At 39.3% G+C, this 20,621-nt stretch overlaps 1 protein-coding gene across 1 annotated transcript; it reads left to right on the top strand.

Annotated features, from left to right (window-relative positions):
• Nucleotides 1–11,064: 11,064 nt before the first annotated feature.
• LOC137282726 (pseudouridine-5'-phosphatase-like) lies at nucleotides 11,065–20,352 on the top strand. Its single transcript, XM_067814512.1, has 5 exons — nucleotides 11,065–11,212; nucleotides 12,480–12,605; nucleotides 13,914–14,006; nucleotides 17,478–17,710; nucleotides 18,140–20,352. Exons 1-5 carry the CDS (start codon nucleotides 11,152–11,154, stop codon nucleotides 18,320–18,322), a joined length of 696 nt encoding a protein of 231 aa, XP_067670613.1. The 5' UTR covers nucleotides 11,065–11,151; the 3' UTR covers nucleotides 18,323–20,352.
• The last annotated feature ends 269 nt before the right edge of the window (nucleotides 20,353–20,621 follow it).

The following is a 20,621-nucleotide window of genomic DNA, read 5'->3' as shown; positions in this document are numbered from 1 at the left end:
GGGACACACTGCCATGGCAACCCCTGGTTCCTCGTATAATAAACGGTATACTGTGTTATACATTCAGTCGGTTGATTCATTGCCTATCGCCCTTCGCAGTAACAATGCTGACTAAGCGACGATTGCTATACAGCATACATCTTTATGTACATCTGTAAGTACTTATCTCCTCTTCTGAACCGGGAAATGGTGTAATACCTTACTGGCATGGTATGATACTGTACCGGAATGGTATAATATTGTGTCTCGATGGTATAATACTCTACCGAAATGGTATACTACTGTAACCGGGGTGGTATAATACTGTGCCGGGATGGTATAATACTGTACCGAAATGGTATAATACTGTGCCGAGATGGTATAATACTGTACCTGGATGGTATAATACTGTACCGAGATGGTATAATACTGTGCCGGTATGGTATAATACTGTACCGACATGGTATAACATTGTGCCGGGATGGTATATTACTGTGCCGGGGTGGTACAATACTGTACCGAAATGGTATAATGTTGTGCCGGGATGGTATAATACTGTACCTGGATGGTATAATACTGTACCGGGACGGTATAATTCAGTACCTGGATGGTATAATACTGTACCAGGATGGTATAACACAGGAGTAATTATAACGATAATGAAATAGAGTCCACGCACTCTTAGCTTGCATTATCTCCTTTCACGAGATGACACGATGATGTTGGGCATTTGTTTTATCAGGGCAAACTGTTTTTATATGTTTCACGTAGCAACCGTGATTTGGGTCGTTTTTATTTTGAAGAAAAATGAGATTTAATCTTTTTTACTTGTTCATGTCTACAACAGAAAGGAAGACAGCAACATCTGCGACTCTGATTCTGCCATATCCTGTATCTGGTATCTGGATAAAAACAAAGACCTGGTTTACAAAAACCCTGATTCATTCTGTTTTGTTTGTTATTCAGGAAACAGAAAATGTAAACAACAAATTCGTCTCTTGTCAAAGTTACAGATTTTGCACCCACGACGCAAATTGCACCGCAAGCAAAAGTAGCAGGGAACAACTAAGAAAAATGTAGGAAACGCCTACATTGAATCAGATTGAATCAGATATTACATATTGAGGAACTTCGGTCAGGGTTTTAGTGTATGAATGAAGAAAGAAGAATGTGAATACCTAGCACTTTCAATGAAGCTTTACCTGTCGTATACCTACATCCGTCCTCAGTACACTGACACAGGGAGGGAAAATTGATTGATTGAGTTTAGTTTTACGTCGCTTTTGGCAACATTCCAGGTACACATTGTACCCGTGTGGGGAATCGAACCCAGGTCTCCGGCTTAACGAGCGAACACCTTAACCACTAGGCTAGCCCACCACCCCAAACGAATGAGCAGTTTACAGATGTTGAGGGCAAGAAATGTTGGTCGGGCGATGAGCAACGGAAATATAAAGGATTGCCCTAATTATGGAAACATGTAGCGACCCGTCAACTGCATCCTTGTGGAAAACCTGTATCCGCACCTACAGCTTGAAAGCGGAGATGCTGATGTAAATAGGTCGAAGATTATCACTAGGTAATCACGATATACAAATGGTTTGAAACCTACACCTCCTCAACCTTCTATTCCAGACAAGCTGTATCCGACTATGTACCGTATCAACGTGGTTACGCGCCAAACAGTGAGTGAGTTTCGTTTAACGCAGTTTGAGCAATCACAGGGAGGAACACCAGAAATGGGCTTCACACGTTGTGGTCATATGGTGAATCAAACCCTGGTCTTCAGCGTTATAAGCAGACGCCTTAACCATTAGGCTACCCCACCGCCCCTCTTATATGCGCGAAACAGGTGGAAACGTTATAACCAACCCTCTTATTCAGAATTTATATTGCTGAATGCGGCGTAAAATTAAACTCACTCACTTACTATATATCCATGGTGGCCGGCGAAGGTTGTTTGTTCGATTCCGGGACTACGTTTTGCGGAAACACCAACTGTAGTTGGTTCGTCTGTGTCATGGTGTAGGAGATACGAATGCTACGGGAAAAGTTACGAGATCTTAGGCTTACGATAGCTTTGAGAAACGGGTCCCTGCATGGTCTGTTCACACCAAAACATTGTATGAATTATGCAGATATGTAGTCTGGCGCACCGCGGCTAAGGAAATGAAACAAACGTTACACGGAGTACGGTATCACAGTTGGGTATGTTTGTTAGACTGAGGTGTTATGTCTCATTCCGCTGAAAAAACAGCGTTATTTCGGACGTATAGACGCACGCACACGCGTACGAACACAGACCCGAAGCAACATACGCGTCCGATGTAGGTATCTCGCCGTTAAAGCGAGAGGAGTTACTTCCCTTGTATGATAGCTTTAGGTATAAATTAGGTTTGTATCATCCCACATAAATAGCTCTCTGAATGTCACTGCATTATTATTTAATGTATAAAATACCATTTTCATCCTGAATCTGTTAGTGTAAACTGGAGCACTGAAAACTGATCACATGTCTGTCGACTGACGAAAGTATACGAGTGACGATAGGCTTAATAAAATAATTAAATATTATCAATTATTCCAACAATTTATCAGACATATTGAGGAAGTTCATTTACTTTACATTCAAGGTAACTTGAGGCTAATTGCTTGTAGCAACGACATACATTCGTCATGTTTTCATAGGTCATTAACACCTGGGGATAATTAACTGTGCCTGACGCACGAGCTGTCTTCAGGTGAGTGTCACCTGGTTTGGGCATAAATCTTAATTTCAGCCGGCACGCTCTTGCTCCAGGCTAATGGGTGTTGCTGTCGTTTATGTCTTTCGTGTTTTAAGCCGAAAAACATGTTTTAAGTACTAAAAAGCAAATACAGGTGTTCTTCTCAGAATGTTATCTGTCATCTGAATAAACACAGCGGTAATTTTGTTCTGACAAAAAATGCACTTTTGCATCTATGATAAAACGAGTCTTGCCGATTTCGTTGAACAGATAATAAATATATGCACACACATACATAATTAGTTGCATGTATTTTAGTGTTTCCGTGTTTTTGGACAAAATATAGAACAACCAATGGCGGCAGTAGTGACCTATCATAGGTGAATGATTTCAGTATTGCCGTTGTTCCTCAGGGAGACTATATACAGAGGGAGAAGAAACTCCCTGAACGTATGTCTCGGGTTGTTACGTAACCAGTGTAGCCAATATGGCGGCAGCGTAGTATTTAAAATTGAGCCCGGTATATTTTCAACAGCTGATTAAATTGGCCGAGTGTTGTGACAACTGTAAAACTACATGTAGAAGATAAGTTAACTATTTTGTCACTTCAGTTTAAGTCACAGTTGGTATTAGTATCAGTATTAGGACAGTAGATTTGTAGTAAAGTTTCAAGTCGGTATGTTATAGCTCACTGGCTTCCATTCTCGATTCACCGCGAGGATAGACTAAATTTTGCCGATAAAACCTTCTTTCACACATTCGTTTAATTTTTAGAAAGGAAACATGCTTTTAGGTGAAATGTATTTTCAAGTAATAGTGATAGTGTTACGACTAAATACGTTATTAGGGTGTATTTGAGGTGTGTGAAAAACATGACATATCTCCGATCTGTTCTGATCCGCCATTACAATGCTACATACCGTTGTTTGAGTGCTTCTAGTTATTTCTTCAAAACATCTTTCACATAAACCTTTATTTCTTATGAGGGGAATATACTATTAGGTGAAATGTGTTTGCAAGTAATAGTGATAGTTGCATAATCTGAAAAAGAATGTTAGGGTGTATTTGAGTTGTGTGAAAAATATGACATATCGCCAATCTGAACTGATCCGTCATTGATGCTTGTGATGTTTGAGGGTTATTGTTCTATAACTTCTTTCTTTCTTGTTGATCTTAATATTTTTTGTTGATTTTATTATTTGGCAAAACTGGAAAGGTGTTTACAACGATTTGTACTAGTTATAAACTTTCTGTTTTTAACGGGTGTGTGACAGTGTCAGTTATTTCTGTTAATGTCCATTCCATTCCCTATATGCAGTAAGATATCTGAATTAATCATTAATGTAAACAAAAATGTCTCAAAGCAGATCTTTTAAAAAGCTGATGTTAACACAGGTGTTCTCGCGATACTTTTGCGTTCTTTAACATGTTTTGGGAGGGAAGGCCACGGTGTATTATGTATTCTTTCATTTATTCACATATGTACTTCTTTCTTTTATTATTATTATTTTATTTATTTCATTCGTATACGTATAGTGCTTGCTCTTAATTCTTACCGCAATTCATTCATTGTAAAATTCCGACTGATACAATAAACTGGATGAAGTTCTGTTATACACAGCTGAAGTTGCGCTGGGAACGAGTCAAGTCACTGTGTGCACTGAAGCACGACGAGGTACGCGTTAATTGGTACAAATGGTAAAGAAAGCGAGCGAGTGACTTATGCCTGTTGTAGATTATCCCTGCTCTAACAACATTGCCATGAAATCTGTCTACACCTGACCCTAAGATTTGTTTGTTTAATATTCCAGCTAAATGGCAGCTATCTGTAATTACTCGGGCCTGGACCAGGCAATCCAGTGATCAACATGATGAGCATCGGTACATGCATTTGAGACACGATGACATGTGTCAGACCCTTGCGTCACTTCTTACGAAAAGAATGAATTGGTGAAGACCAACTGTTTAACGGTTTCTCTCCCATCACAATGATTCACCGTATAGTTTACCTCATAGTTTACCTCATAGTCTACGTCATAGTTTACCTTATAGTTTACCTTATAGTTTACCTCATAGTTTACCTTATAGTTTACCTCATAGTTTACCTCATAGTTTACCTCATAGTGTACCTCATAGATTACCTTATAGTTTACCTCATAGTTTACCTTATAGTTTACGTCATAGTTTACCTTATAGTGTACCTCATAGTTTACCTTATAGTTTACCTCATAGATTACCTTATAGTTTACCTTATAGTTTACCTCATAGTTTACCTTATAGTTTACGTCATAGTTTACCTCATAGTGTACCTCATAGTTTACCTTATAGTTTACCTCATAGATTACCTTATAGTTTACGTCATAGTCTACCTCATAGTTTACCTCATAGTTTACCTCATAGTTTACCTTATAGTTTACCTCATAGTCTACCTTACAGTTTACCTCATAGTGTACCTCATAGATTACCTTATAGTTTACCTCATAGTTTACCTTATAGTTTACCTCATAGTCTACCTCATAGTTTACCTCATAGTTTACCTCATAGTTTACCTTATAGTGTACCTCATAGATTACCTCATAGTTAACCTCATAGTTTACCTTATAGTTTACCTCATAGTCTACCTCATAGTTTACCTCATAGTTTACCTCATAGTTTACCTTATAGTGTACCTCATAGATTACCTTATAGTTTACCTCATAGTTTACCTTATAGTTTACCTCACAGTTTACGTCATAGTTTACGTCATAGTTTACCTCATAGTGTACCTCATAGATTACCTTATAGTTTACCTCATAGTTTACCTTATAGTTTACCTCATAGTGTACCTCATAGATTACCTTATAGTTTACCTCATAGTTTACCTTATAGTTTACCTCATAGTTTACCTCATAGTTTACCTTATAGTTTACCTCATAGTTTACCTTATAGTTTACGTCATAGTTTACCTCATAGTGTACCTCATAGTTTACCTTATAGTTTACCTCATAGTTTACCTTATAGTTTACCTCATAGTTTACCTTATAGTTTACGTCATAGTCTACCTCATAGTTTACCTCATAGTTTACCTCATAGTTTACCTTATAGTTTACCTCATAGTTTACCTTATAGTTTACGTCATAGTTTACCTTATACTTTACGTCATAGTTTACCTTATAGTTTACCTTATAGTTTACCTCATAGTTTACGTCATGGTTTACCTTATAGTTTACCTCATAGTTTACCTCATAGTCTACGTCATAGTTTACCTTATAGTTTACCTTATAGTTTACCTCATAGTTTACCTTATAGTTTACCTCATAGTGTACCTTATAGTTTACCTCATAGTGTACCTCATAGATTACCTTATAGTTTACGTCATAGTTTACGTCATAGTCTACCTCATAGTTTACCTCATAGTTTACCTTATAGTTTACGTCATAGTTTACCTTATAGTTTACCTCATAGTTTACCTCATAGTTTACCTCATAGTTTACCTCATAGTCTACCTCATAGTTTACCTCATAGTGTACCTTATAGTTTACCTCATAGTTTACCTTATAGTTTACGTCATAGTTTACCTTATACTTTACGTCATAGTTTACCTTATAGTTTACCTTATAGTTTACCTCATAGTTTACGTCATGGTTTACCTTATAGTTTACCTCATAGTTTACCTCATAGTCTACGTCATAGTTTACCTTATAGTTTACCTTATAGTTTACCTCATAGTTTACCTTATAGTTTACCTCATAGTGTACCTTATAGCTTACCTCATAGTGTACCTCATAGTTTACCTTATAGTTTACGTCATAGTTTACCTTATAGTGTACCTCATAGTTTACCTTATAGTTTACCTCACAGTTTACCTCATAGTTTACCTTATAGTTTACCTTATAGTTTACCTCACAGTTTACGTCATAGTTTACCTCATAGTTTACCTCATAGTTTACCTTATAGTTTACCTTATAGTTTACCTCATAGTTTACGTCATAGTTTACCTCATAGTTTAACTCATAGTTTACCTCATAGTTTACCTTATAGTTTACCTCATAGTTTACCTTATAGTTTACCTTATAGTTTAACCTCATAGTTTACCTCATAGTTTACCTTATAGTTTACCTCATAGTTTACCTCATAGTTTACCTTATAGTTTACCTCATAGTTTACCTTATAGTTTACCTTATAGTTTACCTCATAGTTTACCTTATAGTTTAACCTCATAGTTTACCTTATAGTTTACCTTATAGTTTACCTCATAGTTTACCTTATAGTTTAACCTCATAGTTTACCTTATAGTTTACCTCATAGTTTACCTCATAGTTTACCTCATAGTTTACCTTATAGTTTAACCTCATAGTTTACCTCATAGTTTACCTTATAGTTTACCTCATAGTTTACCTCATAGTTTACCTTATAGTTTACCTCATAGTTTACCTCATAGTTTACCTTATAGTTTACCTCATAGTTTACCTCATAGTTTACCTTATAGTTTACCTCATAGTTTACCTTATAGTTTACCTTATAGTTTAACCTCATAGTTTACCTTATAGTTTACCTTATAGTTTAACCTCATAGTTTACCTCATAGTTTACCTTATAGTTTAACCTCATAGTTTACCTCATAGTTTACCTTATAGTTTACCTCATAGTTTACGTCATAGTTTACCTCATAGTTTAACTCATAGTTCACCTTATAGTTTACCTTATAGTTTACCTCATAGTTTACCTCATAGTTTACCTCATAGTTTACCTTATAGTTTACGTCATAGTTTACCTCATAGTTTACCTTATAGTTTACCTTATAGTTTACTTCATAGTTTACCTCATAGTTTACCTCATAGTTTACCTCATAGTTTACCTCATGGTTTACCTTATAGTTTACCTCATAGTTTACCTCATAGTTTACCTTATAGTTTACCTCATAGTTTACCTCATAGTTTACCTTATAGTTTACCTTATAGTTTACCTCATAGTTTACCTCATAGTTTACCTTATAGTTTACCTTGTAGTTTACCTCATAGTTTACCTCATAGTTTACCTTATTGTTTACCTTATAGTTTGCCTTATAGTTTACCTCATAGTTTACCTTATAGTTTACCTCATAGTTTACCTTATAGTTAACTTATAGTTTGCCTCATAGTTTACCTCATAATTTACCTCATAGTTTACCTCACAGTTTACCTCATAGTTTACCTCACAGTTTACCTCACAGTTTACCTCATGGTTTACCTTATAGTTTACCTCACAGTTTACCTCATAGTTTCCCTCACAGTTTACGTCATTGTTTACCTCATAGTTTACCTTATAGTTTACCTTTTAGTTTACCCTTTAGTTTGCCTTATAGTTTACCTCATAGTGTACCTCATAGTTTACGTCATAGTTTACCTCATGGTTTACCTCATAGTTTACCTTATAGTTTACCTCATAGTATACCTCATAGTTTACCTCATAGTTTACCTTTTAGTTTACCTTATAGTTTACCTCATAGTTTACCTCATAGTTTACCTCATAGTTCACGTCATAGTTTGCCTCATAGTTTACCTCATAGTTTACCTTTTAGTTTACCTCATAGTTTACCTCATAGTTTACCTTGTAGTTTACCTTATAGTTTACCTCATAGTTTACCTCACAGTTTACCTCATAGTTTACCTCACAGTTTACCTTATAGTTTAACCTCATTGTTTACGTTATAGTTTACCTCATAGTTTATCTTATAGTTTACCTCATAGTTTACCTCATAGTTTACCTTGTAGTTTACCTTATAGTTTACCTCATAGTTTACCTTATAGTTTACCTGAATTTTGACCTCATTGTTTACCTTATAGTTTACGTCATAGTTTACCTTATAGTTTACCTCATAATTTACCTCATAGTTTACCTAACAGTTTACCTCATAGTTTACCTCACAGTTTACCTCATAGTTTACCTCACAGTTCACCTCACAGTTTACCTCATAGTTTACCTTATAGTTTACCTCACAGTTTACCTCATAGTTTACCTCATAGTTTACCTTGTAGTTTGTCTCATAGTTTACCTCATAGTTTACCTCATAGTGTGTGCACCAAAATATATGGAAATGTGTAAAACTCCAAGTAATCTTTATGGATGTAACCTATTTCTCAACTTCTCGAAATCCGACGACACAAATCGGAAACGAGTTTAAAGAGGTATTGTTGGACGTGTACAAGGTTTGCCCAAGAGGTCACCGAGTGCTACTGCTATGGGCACTCTCTGGCTGTAGTCAGTGAAAACGTCTATTGATAAATGTAAACAGCTGTTGACCGGACCATTATGTAGACAGGAAACTTAATTCATATCAAAGAAAGTAGTGCTATTGAAGCTTGGTAAATATCTTACAGGATAAGAAACTCACCGAATGATCTGCCTCAGAGAACTGTTTGATATGATTCATATGTACATCCAAACGATCCACACACACACACACACACACAAACACACACACACACACACACACACACACACACACACACACACACACACACACACACACACACACACACACACACACACACACACACACACACACACACACACACACCAAGCAGCACCAGCCTTTCTTGTTTTCATTTCACAGCTGTTGCGGTACAGTCGGACTGACTCTTTCGACTTGGATTTCGAAGTACGTCAAACGACACATTCTCAGGGGTTGTTTGATCGACGTTGCAACACTGAAGGTCTGAGGAAAATTGTCGAAACGTTTCGGTAGACATGTGGAGGACCAAGATATCCACTGATGAAAACCCAATGTTTACTAGGACTCCATATTCCCGTGTTTAGGGAACAGTTGACTTGCCTCTGTGTGTGTTTGTCATCGATGTCACAAAAGAGGCAGACTGTGCTCACCTTTGGACGATCATCTGGCACCAGCAGTGTTTGATACTTACTCATAAACATATATTCATACTGTATTCGGAATTGTAAAATCGACTGTGCTTCAGCTCAGATTTCTCATGAATATGGAAAAACTTTTGTCGCTGCCCTAGAAAACCCGAGATAATACATCGTGTATTCAAGCTGTCAGTACCAGCGTCCGTGATTACAAGACGTAACTCGTGTAATCGAGATGTAACCTATTCTGGATTATAGCATCCTCCAGTATACCCTGGAGATATCAAGGGGGGATGGATTAAATCGGTTTACCAACTCTTCTATGTCAACTACAAGAGGCAGTTTAATATCTATAAGAAAGTCAGCTTTCCAACACGACCCTATTCTTGAACCTGTCGTTTGTGTAAGATATTACTGTCTATTTCTCTTGTAGACTTCTGGTGTCATATCGACATCTCAGCAAGGAGAGTATCGTGTAGTCTGTCCTACAGAGCCTGAAGTAAATGTGTCCAAGAAAATAGTGAGTGAGTGAGTTTAGTTGTACGCCGCACTCAGCAATATTCCAGCTATATGGCGGCGGTCTGTAAATAATCGAGTCTGGACCAGACAATCCAGTGATCAACAACATTAGCATCGATCTGCGCAACTGGGAACCGATGACATGTGTCAACCAAGTCAGCGAGGCTGACCACCCGATCCCGTTAGTCGCCTCTTACGACAAGCTGAGTCGCCTGTTATGGCAAGCATGGGTTGCTGAAGGCCTATTCTACCCCGGGACCTTCCCGGGTCGTCCAAGAAAATAAACACAAGTCTAGAAATGTGGCATGTCTAGATCTCCACATCTTCAAGATATGTATCAATCTGCTGAAAATGAAGAAAGTTTCTGTAAAATGTGTTCATTTTAGTGACTAGTTGGTGGCTTCGGAATCGTGGTCGGAGCTGGTGAAATAACTTAGAATACAGGTTAGGAACAAAATTTATTTCAGATGTTCTTATTCAATAAGAATAACTTAACTTACAATACAGGTTAGGAACATTTTATGTCAGATGTTCTTATTCAATAGTCCCTAAGACTTGGGCAATAAGATATGAAGCCATGAACAATGTTACTTTTATGTCGACTATTTAGAGAGCTCTGGGTCCTTCGCCTCTGTACAGATATAGTAGTCCATTCCTTTACACGTCATGAACTCTTTGAATGAATGAATGAATGTTATTACTAAAATATTGTTGAACAGATTCTCATCTGTAAAAAAAGAACACGCACAATGATATATTATGACGCTAGTTTATTCCAAGATGTATAATTGAATGGTAAAGAAGAAAAATATGCTTTCATATTGCTACTTCAGGGCAACAAACAAAATAAATCAATCATACCCTTCCTTATATGAAGGTCAGAATATAAATAAATCCGCTTGCTGACATGAAAGGAGGCCCATGAAGATTGTACGGGTGCTTCTGGAAATAATTCAAGCTCCTCACAGTGGCATTGTAGCCCTGTCGCTGAGTTTCTATACCGTGTCAAGGACAGATAACTCTAAAAACCTAATTTGCTAGTGAACCGCATGTGGCGGAGGTAGGTCGGAGGTAGGCGTACGAGACCTAAAATTGTCATCATGGCAGCTGCATTCAAGCCGGTCACTCATGTTATATTTGACATGGATGGATTGTTATTAGGTAACGTTTGGTATATTGGCGAGTATTTCGTCATTGTGAATAGATTGAGGTTGGCCGAGAGCCTGGGTCAGATACAGCGGAATGAAAGATCCGTGACATTATCGCGTAGTGTTGTGGGAAGGTGGAACCGTTAAATACTTTCGTGGTTAATTGACAGCCTTCACTGATATTAGACTCTGTAGTGGCATTTGTCTTTTGTGTATGGCTGATATTTCAGATTGTAACATGCTGATACACGGGAATGAATTTCCATGCACAGTTTGTGTGGTGCAAGATACGGTGGGATTTCATCAGTCACCCTGAAGATCTGGGTTAGAATTGATCTACATCAACCCAGAGACCATATGGTCACTGATCAACCCATGCTTGTCGCAAAAGGCGACTAATGGGATTGGGTGGTCAAGCTCACTGACTTGGTTGACACACGTCATTGTGTCACAGTTAAGTAGATTGATGCTCATGATGTTGATGAGATTGCTGTTTCGAGACTTGATTATTTACAGATCACCATATAACTGTAATACTACTGAGTGCAGCCTAAAGATAAACTCAATCATCAGTCAGTGTTTGGCGTGAAATACACTTGAAAGCAGGATGAGATAATGATTTGTTGGTAACATCTTCCACAAAGTTTGTACATATGTACATGCATACACAAAATATGTAAGCAAAGTGAGTGAGTGTGTGAGTGAGCGAGTTTAGTTTAATGCCACACTCAGCAATATTCCAGCTATATGGCGGCGGTCTGTAAATAATTGAGTCTGAATCAGACAATCCAGTGATCAACAGCATGAGCATCGATCTGCACAATTGGGAACTAATGATGTGTCAACTAAGTCAGCAAGCTTGCCCACCTGATCCTGTTAGTCACCTCTTATGATAAGCAGTCGCCTTTTATGGCAAGCATTGGTTGCTGAAGACCAATTCTACCTGGACCTTCAGGGGTCATGTACACAAAGAATAACATACCTGCAATGTATATGTATATACATGTATATATGTAACTCTGCAACTGCTACTATTGCTACAGCAATGGACTGGACACTTAGCCCCGATGACTTGTTTGAATGTCAGTGTATCCCAAACAACTTGATATCATTGTACATGATATCAAGCACTGGTTGAAGACATGATACCTTTATGGATATCAACATCTTTGTTTTGTAACAATGTTTCAGGGCTGTGTCTTATCATGACTGTTTACAGGCTGTAGATATCCATCGTCTTTGACACTGGCATCCTTGTAACATTTCAACTTCTGTTCCAGACACTGAACGTCTGTACTCCGTGGCGACACAAAATGTCCTGGATGAGTACGGCAAAACATTCACATGGGAGATAAAAGCAAAGCAAATGGGTCGAAAGCAGGATGAAAGTGCTCAAATAATGATTGGTGAGTTAGTGAAATAACATGTTTGAAGAGTAAGGGGGGAACCTTGGCATCTGTTTGTTTGCACGTCTGACAATGGCTGATATTTCCCCCACTTCCTCTAAAACTAAGGAGTGTTTGATGCTCAATGTTTGCATCACTCACTTGTCATGCTGAAAGTGTTGGTTTGATTCCCCACATGGACACAGAGCTTGAGTCCAACTGTCCTCTGCTGCAGTGTTGTCTGAAGTCTTGTAAAACTCACTCAATGATATATCGGATATTTATATAGCGCACACATCCACGCACTAGTGCATGCTCAAGGTGGTGCAAGACTCATTCCCACTCTGTAAGTTCATAATCAGGGAACTGGAGTGTTAAGATTTCTGTCGTCTGAAACCATAAACAAAAACATGGCTCATCTCAGCTTTGGCTTTGCTTTCAGTCTTCATCAATATATTTCTAAAGAACACCATTGCAGATATATTTCAATTATCATTTTTGCCCATTCCTTTGCTATTTGATTCATAAATGTGTAATTTGCTATACACATGTTATGAACAATAGTGTGAATTCATTTAGTTACCTAATGTTTTAGGTATTTCTATTAATAGTTTCCTTTGTATTTTGATTTTGTCTTGACCATCGACCTGTACTTCCAATGATGTGTGTGTGACAGCAGGCTGATCCTCGCGTAATGTAACTTTACCAGGGCTCCAAATAAGTTTTCAACATGAGGAGTATGTACGCCTTATTTTTTCAATATAAGAGTACTGGGAAAAGTTAGTGTACTGAAAGGAATTTAATGGCGTGTAAGTAATCTCATGTTTCATTTCATATATGCACCACTATGTTGCTACTCGTCTTTAAAGAGGTCAATAAACAATGAAGCAAACTCTTTCATATAGATACATCTGTAAATGATTCTAAGACCATACACCATTACTGTTACATTACTGCTACGTTTTCTGACTTTTTTTCCCTACTGTATTTGTACATATTTTTTATCTGTACGTACACCGATACAGCCCTTATCTGGAGCCCTGCTTTACTGATTTATCTGCCTGACAGCAGCCTTACCCTGTTGGTGAGCTGCAGTGCTTTGTGATGTACCTTTACGGATGTATCTATCTGACTAGTCTTACCCTGTGAGTGAGCTACAGTGTCTGGTGATGCACCTTTACAGATGTATCAATGTGACAGCAGCCTTTCCCTGTGGGTGAGCTACAGTGTCTGATGATATGCCTTTATAGATGTATCTATCTGACAGCAGCCTTACCCTGTGGGTGAGATAGTGTCTGGGGATGTACCTTTACTGATGCTGTGTTGTAGATGAGCTGAATCTGCCGCTGACTGTGAGAGAACTCAATGAGAAGTTGGGTAAGGAACACAAGAAGGTGTTCCCCACGGTGGACTTTCTCCCAGGTCAGTAGTAGGTTTGGGTTTAGTTTAATGAGGCAAGGGGAGTAGCTCATTGAATAGCTCATTTAGTAGTTAGGGCTACAGGTTGGGAAGTAGTTTAGGGAGTAGCTGATTGAGTAGCTTGGGCTACAGGTTGGGAAGTAGCTGATTCAGTAGCTTGGGCTACAGGCTGGGAAGTAGCTGATTGAGTAGCTTGGGCTACAGATTGGGAAGTAGCTGATTGAGTAGCTTGGGCTACAGGCTGGGAAGTAGCTCATTTAGTAGCTTGGGCTACAGATTGGGAAGTAGTTTAGGGAGTAGCTGATTGAGTAGCTTGGGCTACAGGTTGGGAAGTAGCTGATTGAGTAGCTTGGGCTACAGACTGGGAAGTAGCTCATTGAGTAGCTTGGGCTACAGATTGGGAAGTAGTTTAGGGAGTAGCTGATTGAGTAGCTTGGGCTACAGGTTGGGAAGTAGCTGATTGAGTAGCTTGGGCTACAGGCTGGGAAGTAGCTGATTGAGTAGCTTGGGCTACAGACTGGGAAGTAGTTTAGGGAGTAGCTGATTGAGTAGTTTGGGCTACAGATTGGGAAGTAGTTTAGGGAGTAGCTGATTGAGTAGCTTGGGCTACAGGTTGGGAAGTAGCTGATTGAGTATTTTGGGCTACACGTTGGGAAGTAGTTTAGGGAGCGGCTGATTGAGTAGCTTGGGCTACAGGTTGGGAAGTAGCTGATTGAGTAGCTTGGGCTACAGGCTGGGAAGTAGCTGATTGAGTAGCTTGGGCTACAGATTCGGAAGTAGCTGATTGAGTAGCTTGGGCTGCAGGCTGGGAAGTAGCTCATTTAGTAGCTTGGGCTACAGATTAAGAAGTAGTTTAGGGAGTAGCTGATTGAGTAGCTTGGGCTACAGGTTGGGAAGTAGCTGATTGAGTAGCTTGGGCTACAGGCTGGGAAGTAGCTCATTGAGTAGCTTGGGCTACAGATTTGGAAGTGGTTTAGGGAGTACCTGATTGAGTAGCTTGGGCTACAGGTTGGGAAGTAGCTGATTGAGTAGCTTGGGCTACAGACTGGGAAGTAGCTCATTGAGTAGCTTGGGCTACAGATTGGGAAGTAGTTTAGGGAGTAGCTGATTGAGTAGCTTGGGCTACAGATTGGGAAGTAGTTTAGGGAGTAGCTGATTGAGTAGCTTGGGCTACAGATTGGGAAGTAGTTTAGGGAGTAGCTGATTGAGTAGCTTGGGCTACAGGTTGGGAAGTAGCTGATTGAGTAGCTTGGGCTACAGATTGGGAAGTAGTTTAGGGAGTAGCTGATTGAGTAGCTTGGGCTACAGGTTGGGAAGTAGTTTAGGGAGTAGCTGATTGATTAGCTTGGGCTACAGGTTGGGAAGTAGTTTAGGGAGTGGCTGATTGAGTAGCTTGGGCTACAGATTGGGAAGTAGTTTAGGGAGTAGTTGATTGAGTAGCTTGGGCTACAGGTTGGGAAGTAGCTGATTGAGTAGCTTGGGCTACAGGTTGGGAAGTAGCTCATTTAGTAGCTTGGACTACAGATTTGGAAGTAGCTCACTGGGTAGCTTGTTGAGTAGCTCATTGAGAGTCTTGAGCTACAGATTGGGTAGTAGCTGCTTGAGTAGCTTGGGCTGCAGGTTGGGAAGTAACTCATTAAGTAGCTTGGGCTGCAGGTTGGGAAGTAGCTGATTGAGTAGCTTGGCCTGCAGGTTGGTAAGTAGTTTAGGGAGTAGCTGATTGAGTAGCTTGGGCTGCAGATTGGGAAGTAGTTTAGGGAGTAGCTGATTGAGTAACTTGGGCTACAGGCTGGGAAGTAGTTTAGGTAGTGGCTGATTGAGTAGCTTGGGCTACAGGTTGGGAAGTAGCTGATTGAGTAGCTTGGGGTACAGGTTGGGAAGTAGCTGATTGAGTAGCTTGGGCTACAGGTTGGGAAGTAGCTGATTGAGTAGCTTGGACTACAGATTTGGAAGTAGCTCACTGGGTAACTTGTTGAGTAGCTCATTGAGTCTTGAGCTACAGGTTGGGAAGTAACTCATTAAGTATCTTGGGCTGCAGGTTGGAAAAAGCTGATTGAGTAGCTTGGGCTACAGGTTGGGAAGTAGCTGATTGAGTAGCTTGGGCTACAGATTGGGAAGTAGTTTAGGGAGTAGCTGATTGAGTAGCTTGGGCTACAGGCTGGGAAGTAGCTGATTGAGTAGCTTGGGCTACAGATTGGGAAGTAGTTTAGGGAGTAGCTGATTGAGTAGCTTGGGCTACAGATTGGGAAGTAGTTTAGGGAGTAGCTGATTGAGTAACTTGGGCTACAGGTTGGGAAGTAGTTTAGGGAGTGTCTGATTGAGTAGCTTGGTCTACAGGTTGGGAAGTAGCTGATTGAGTAGCTTGGGCTACAGTTTGGGAAGTAACTCATTGAGTATCTTGGGATACAGATTGGGAAGTAGCTCATTGAGTAGCTTGGGCTATAGATTTGGAAGTAGCTCACTGAGTAGCTTGTTGAGTAGCTCATTGAGAGTCTTGAGCTACAGGTTGGGTAGTAGCTGCTTGAGTAGCTTGGGCTGCAGGTTGGGAAGTAACTCATTAAGTAGCTTGAGCTGCAGGTTGGGAAGTAGCTGATTGAGTAGCTTGGGCTACAGATTGGGAAGTAGTTTAGGGAGTAGGTGATTGAGTAACTTGGGCTACAGGTTGGGAAGTAGTTTAGGTAGTGGCTGATTGAGTAGCTTGGGCTACATGTTGGGAAGTAGCTGATTGAGTAGCTTGGGCTACAGTTTGGGAAGTAACTCATTGAGTATCTTGGGATACAGATTGGGAAGTAGCTCATTGAGTAGCTTGGGCTATAGATTTGGAAGTAGCTCACTGAGTAGCTTGTTGAGTATCTCATTGAGAGTCTTGAGCTACAGGTTGGGTAGCAGCTGCTTGAGTAGCTTGGGTTGCAGGTTGGGAAGTAACTCATTGAGTATCTTGGGATACAGATTGGGAAGTAGCTCATTGAGTAGCTTGGGCTATAGATTTGGAAGTAGCTCGCTGAGTAGCTTGTTGAGTATCTCATTGAGAGTCTTGAGCTACAGGTTGGGTAGCAGCTGCTTGAGTAGCTTGGGCTGCAGGTTGGGAAGTAACTCATTAAGTAGCTTGGGCTGCAGGTTGGGAAGTAGCTGATTGAGTAGCTTGGGCTACAGGTTGGGAAGTAGCTCAGGGATTATCTTGGGAAAATAGCTCATTGAGAAGCTTGGGGAAGTAGCGCAAACCGTAACTTAGGTAGTATCTCATGGAGTAGCTTAGGGAGGAACCTGGGCAGCTATGTAAGGCTGGCAGTGGTCATTGGGTCTTATACTGGAACTGGTCATGGTGTGTTTTGAGATGACGAAAAACAGACTGAAATGAAAGGGGAGTTGTTATGGCTGCTTTATCAGTATATTTAGTTTCTATTTCTAATCGATGTGTGATGGACTGACGATTGATGCTTATAGTGAGAAGATTTGTACATGCTTTGTTGTTAGGGGCTGAGAGATTAGTGAGGCATCTTCACAAACACAACATTCCAATCGCTGTGGCAACTGGGTCTACGGGCTACAACTACGAGCTGAAAGTCACCAATCACAAAGAGTTTTTCAGTCTCTTCAGCCACATTGTGTTGAGTAGTGATGACCCTGAGGTCAAGAATGGTAAACCTGCTCCTGACTGTTTCATTGTTGCTGCAAAAAGATTTAAAGATAGTCCAGCGCCAGAAAAGGTAAAAATAACATACTTGTTTATTCCCAGATTGGTTGGGTCTTAATCGTGGTGGAAACGTAGCTTCCATAAGTGTTGTCAGTGGAGTGAAAACAAGCCTTATCTCCTGGCAATGCTTTGCAGTGCATATGACATGTTTAGATACTGTGATGTGACAACTGAATGACATCACTAACCTCCAAAGTTGGTCAGCTGTTACTTTTCGCTCACAAACAGGTTACTGCAGTTTTGAATTTGGTTGCTTGTCATATGTTTGCATGGTAGATATGACCTTTAACACAGTGATATTGATGAAACACTCACTCACTCACTCACTCACTCACTCACTCACTCACTCACTCACTCACTCACTCACTCACTCACTCACTCACTCACTCACTCACTCACTCACTCACTCACTCACTCACTCACTCACTCACTCTTGTTTCAGTGTCTTGTGTTTGAAGATGCTGCTAATGGACTGATCGCTGGCCATGACGCTGGGATGCAGGTGATCTGGGTACCTGACCCTCGAGCTGACCAATCTCCATTCAAGGACATTGCCAACCAAATCCTGACCTCCTTGGAAGAATTCAAACCAGAAGCCTTTGGCCTCCCCCCTTATGATAGTTGATGATAGATCCCCCATTAGGATGCACTCAGACCACATGTCAGGACTTTCACTAGGGAAAATACTATTAAAGTCACATGTTTTGTATACTTGCTCACTTGCATCAATGGTACAAGTGAGACTTTTACTGTTTGTCCGTTGTTATTGGTCAGCTCATCCTTACAGACATATTGGTAGTTAGATACTAAACCATGAAGGTCCAGGTTCAAGGGTGCGGGTTTGAATTCTGGATGGGACTCAGCTAAAGAAATACTAGAAATTGCACTTTACTGAGAAAGTGTAATCCCAAATACAACATGTTACATTTGAACACTTTCTATAATTATAGGGTTAGAATTGATCCTCAGTAAGCCATGCTTGTTGTAAAAGGTGACTGGGTGGCAAGGTTCCCTGACTTGTTGACAAGTTGTGTAGATCAATGAAAATGATGTTGACGACTGTACTGTCTGGTCAAGACTTGATTATATACAGACTAACGCCATATAGCTAGAATATTGCAGCTTTAAAACAACAGACCAACCAGCAGTTAGAAATCACAGACTACATTTTGGGCTTCTCTCTTTCTTAGTCATTGGTCAATGCGTTTCTTTAATGCATGTATGTGTACTGAACAGCATAAGGAACACAACTGATTTTTTGTCAAGTTTTTAAATAGAAGACAAACATGAATGCTAACTTTTATATTATTTCATTTTTTTTAAACTTGTGTTTTATTTCGTAAAAAACAGAGATATTTTGTGAAACCAGGAACACAACTACAATTATTTGATTCCTTTGCTAAAAGAAAGTGGAAATGGAACATAGAAAGCAAGTTTGCAAGCACATTATGGTTTGTACGTACTGAACTAACCTGTTATCCATCACCAGCATCATGGAACCAGTGACAATAGGTCTTCAGCAACCCATACTTGCCACAAACGGTGAGTATGCTTGTCATAAGCGGCCGGTGGTCAGACTCGCTATCCTGGTTGACAGATGTCAGTGGTTCTCAGCATTATGGTCCAGATTTCAGAAAGCTATCTTAGCACTATGACTGTTATAAGTCTGCATTACAGTACAGGAGGTATAACATTTGTGAGAATGCTATGCTAGTTTTGTGAAATGGGGCCCTGTTTGTCAAGGAGATATTAATACAACGGCAATGTCAACCCCTATCCCATAACACAGACAAATGTAGAACTTTGTAGAATGAGTGATAAAGCAAAATTCTTTGACTTGTACTCAACAAATTTCTGTTTGGGCATTCACAGCCTTCAAGTGTAAGGTAACTGCCATAGGTTAGTGTGTTTCTTTAAACAAATCCTCACGCAATACAGTATGGTAGCACCAGGAATTGTGCACCTCAGGCATCAAAATGTTTCTGTGTGGTGATGACAGTCCCAAAGATAATACATTTGCCTTGTTTGATATTGTTCAGAAAAGATTAACTTTAGTAATAATAAGCAAACAGTGTTTTCCTCACTCATTTTTATTGAGGCATGGATGTATTGGCAGAGTTTCCTAAATTCGCCTTATTTTGCTACAAACTATTTTAAACATTCGTAAGGTGAGCTGCAGGTGCTGTGGTGCAGACTTTATTCAGGGATGTACATGATTTTAACATGAATTTGTAGGACAACTAAATATTTTAGGATAATTCATAACAAGTTATGTAGTCTTGTGTGTGTGTGTTATAGCTATCCTTGAAATTACACGAATGATGTCCAATTTCTTGCTTTTGTTTTGAAATCTCATAATGAATTTTTATTTGAAGATTTATAGGTATGCTTTCTGCAATCCTCTTTGAAAGGATTGAATAAAAAAAGTCAATGATTATAATTGTGTTTTAGCAACTGTTTTAGGGGTATATAAAGAATCGGATGTCCCATCATCTGCCATTTGTTTGACATTTTTTAAAATGACTTGATGGTTAAAAATTGTATACATTTGTATGTACAATTTCTCCCCACATCAGTGGTTTATAAACATATGTTAATGTCGTGTTGACTTTTATTTTTATACCAATAAACTTACTTACTTACAATATACTTGAAGAATGTGTTCATATGTTGTTTACTTTTAAACATTCCATGCTGAGTTTAGCTACCGTCTGTATTTTAATACGTATTATCCAAGTAATGAAAAGATAAAATGTATATTTTTATACTGGGATTGGAACGTGAAACAAAATAGACATACATTAGAGAACCAACATATCGAGGTAACACGTTAGAGTTATTCCCCTTAGATCGTTTCTCCGTACATTCGTGAAAGGGCTTTAAATGCTTATCAGTAATTAAGCAAAGGATGCTTCGTTTATTTC

This window comes from Haliotis asinina, chromosome 4 (genome assembly GCF_037392515.1).
Source record: "Haliotis asinina isolate JCU_RB_2024 chromosome 4, JCU_Hal_asi_v2, whole genome shotgun sequence".
In the NCBI taxonomy this organism is placed as follows: Eukaryota; Metazoa; Mollusca; class Gastropoda; order Lepetellida; family Haliotidae; genus Haliotis; species Haliotis asinina.
Note: the sequence above shows the minus strand (reverse complement) of the source record. Positions and strands in the feature narration are given on the sequence as shown.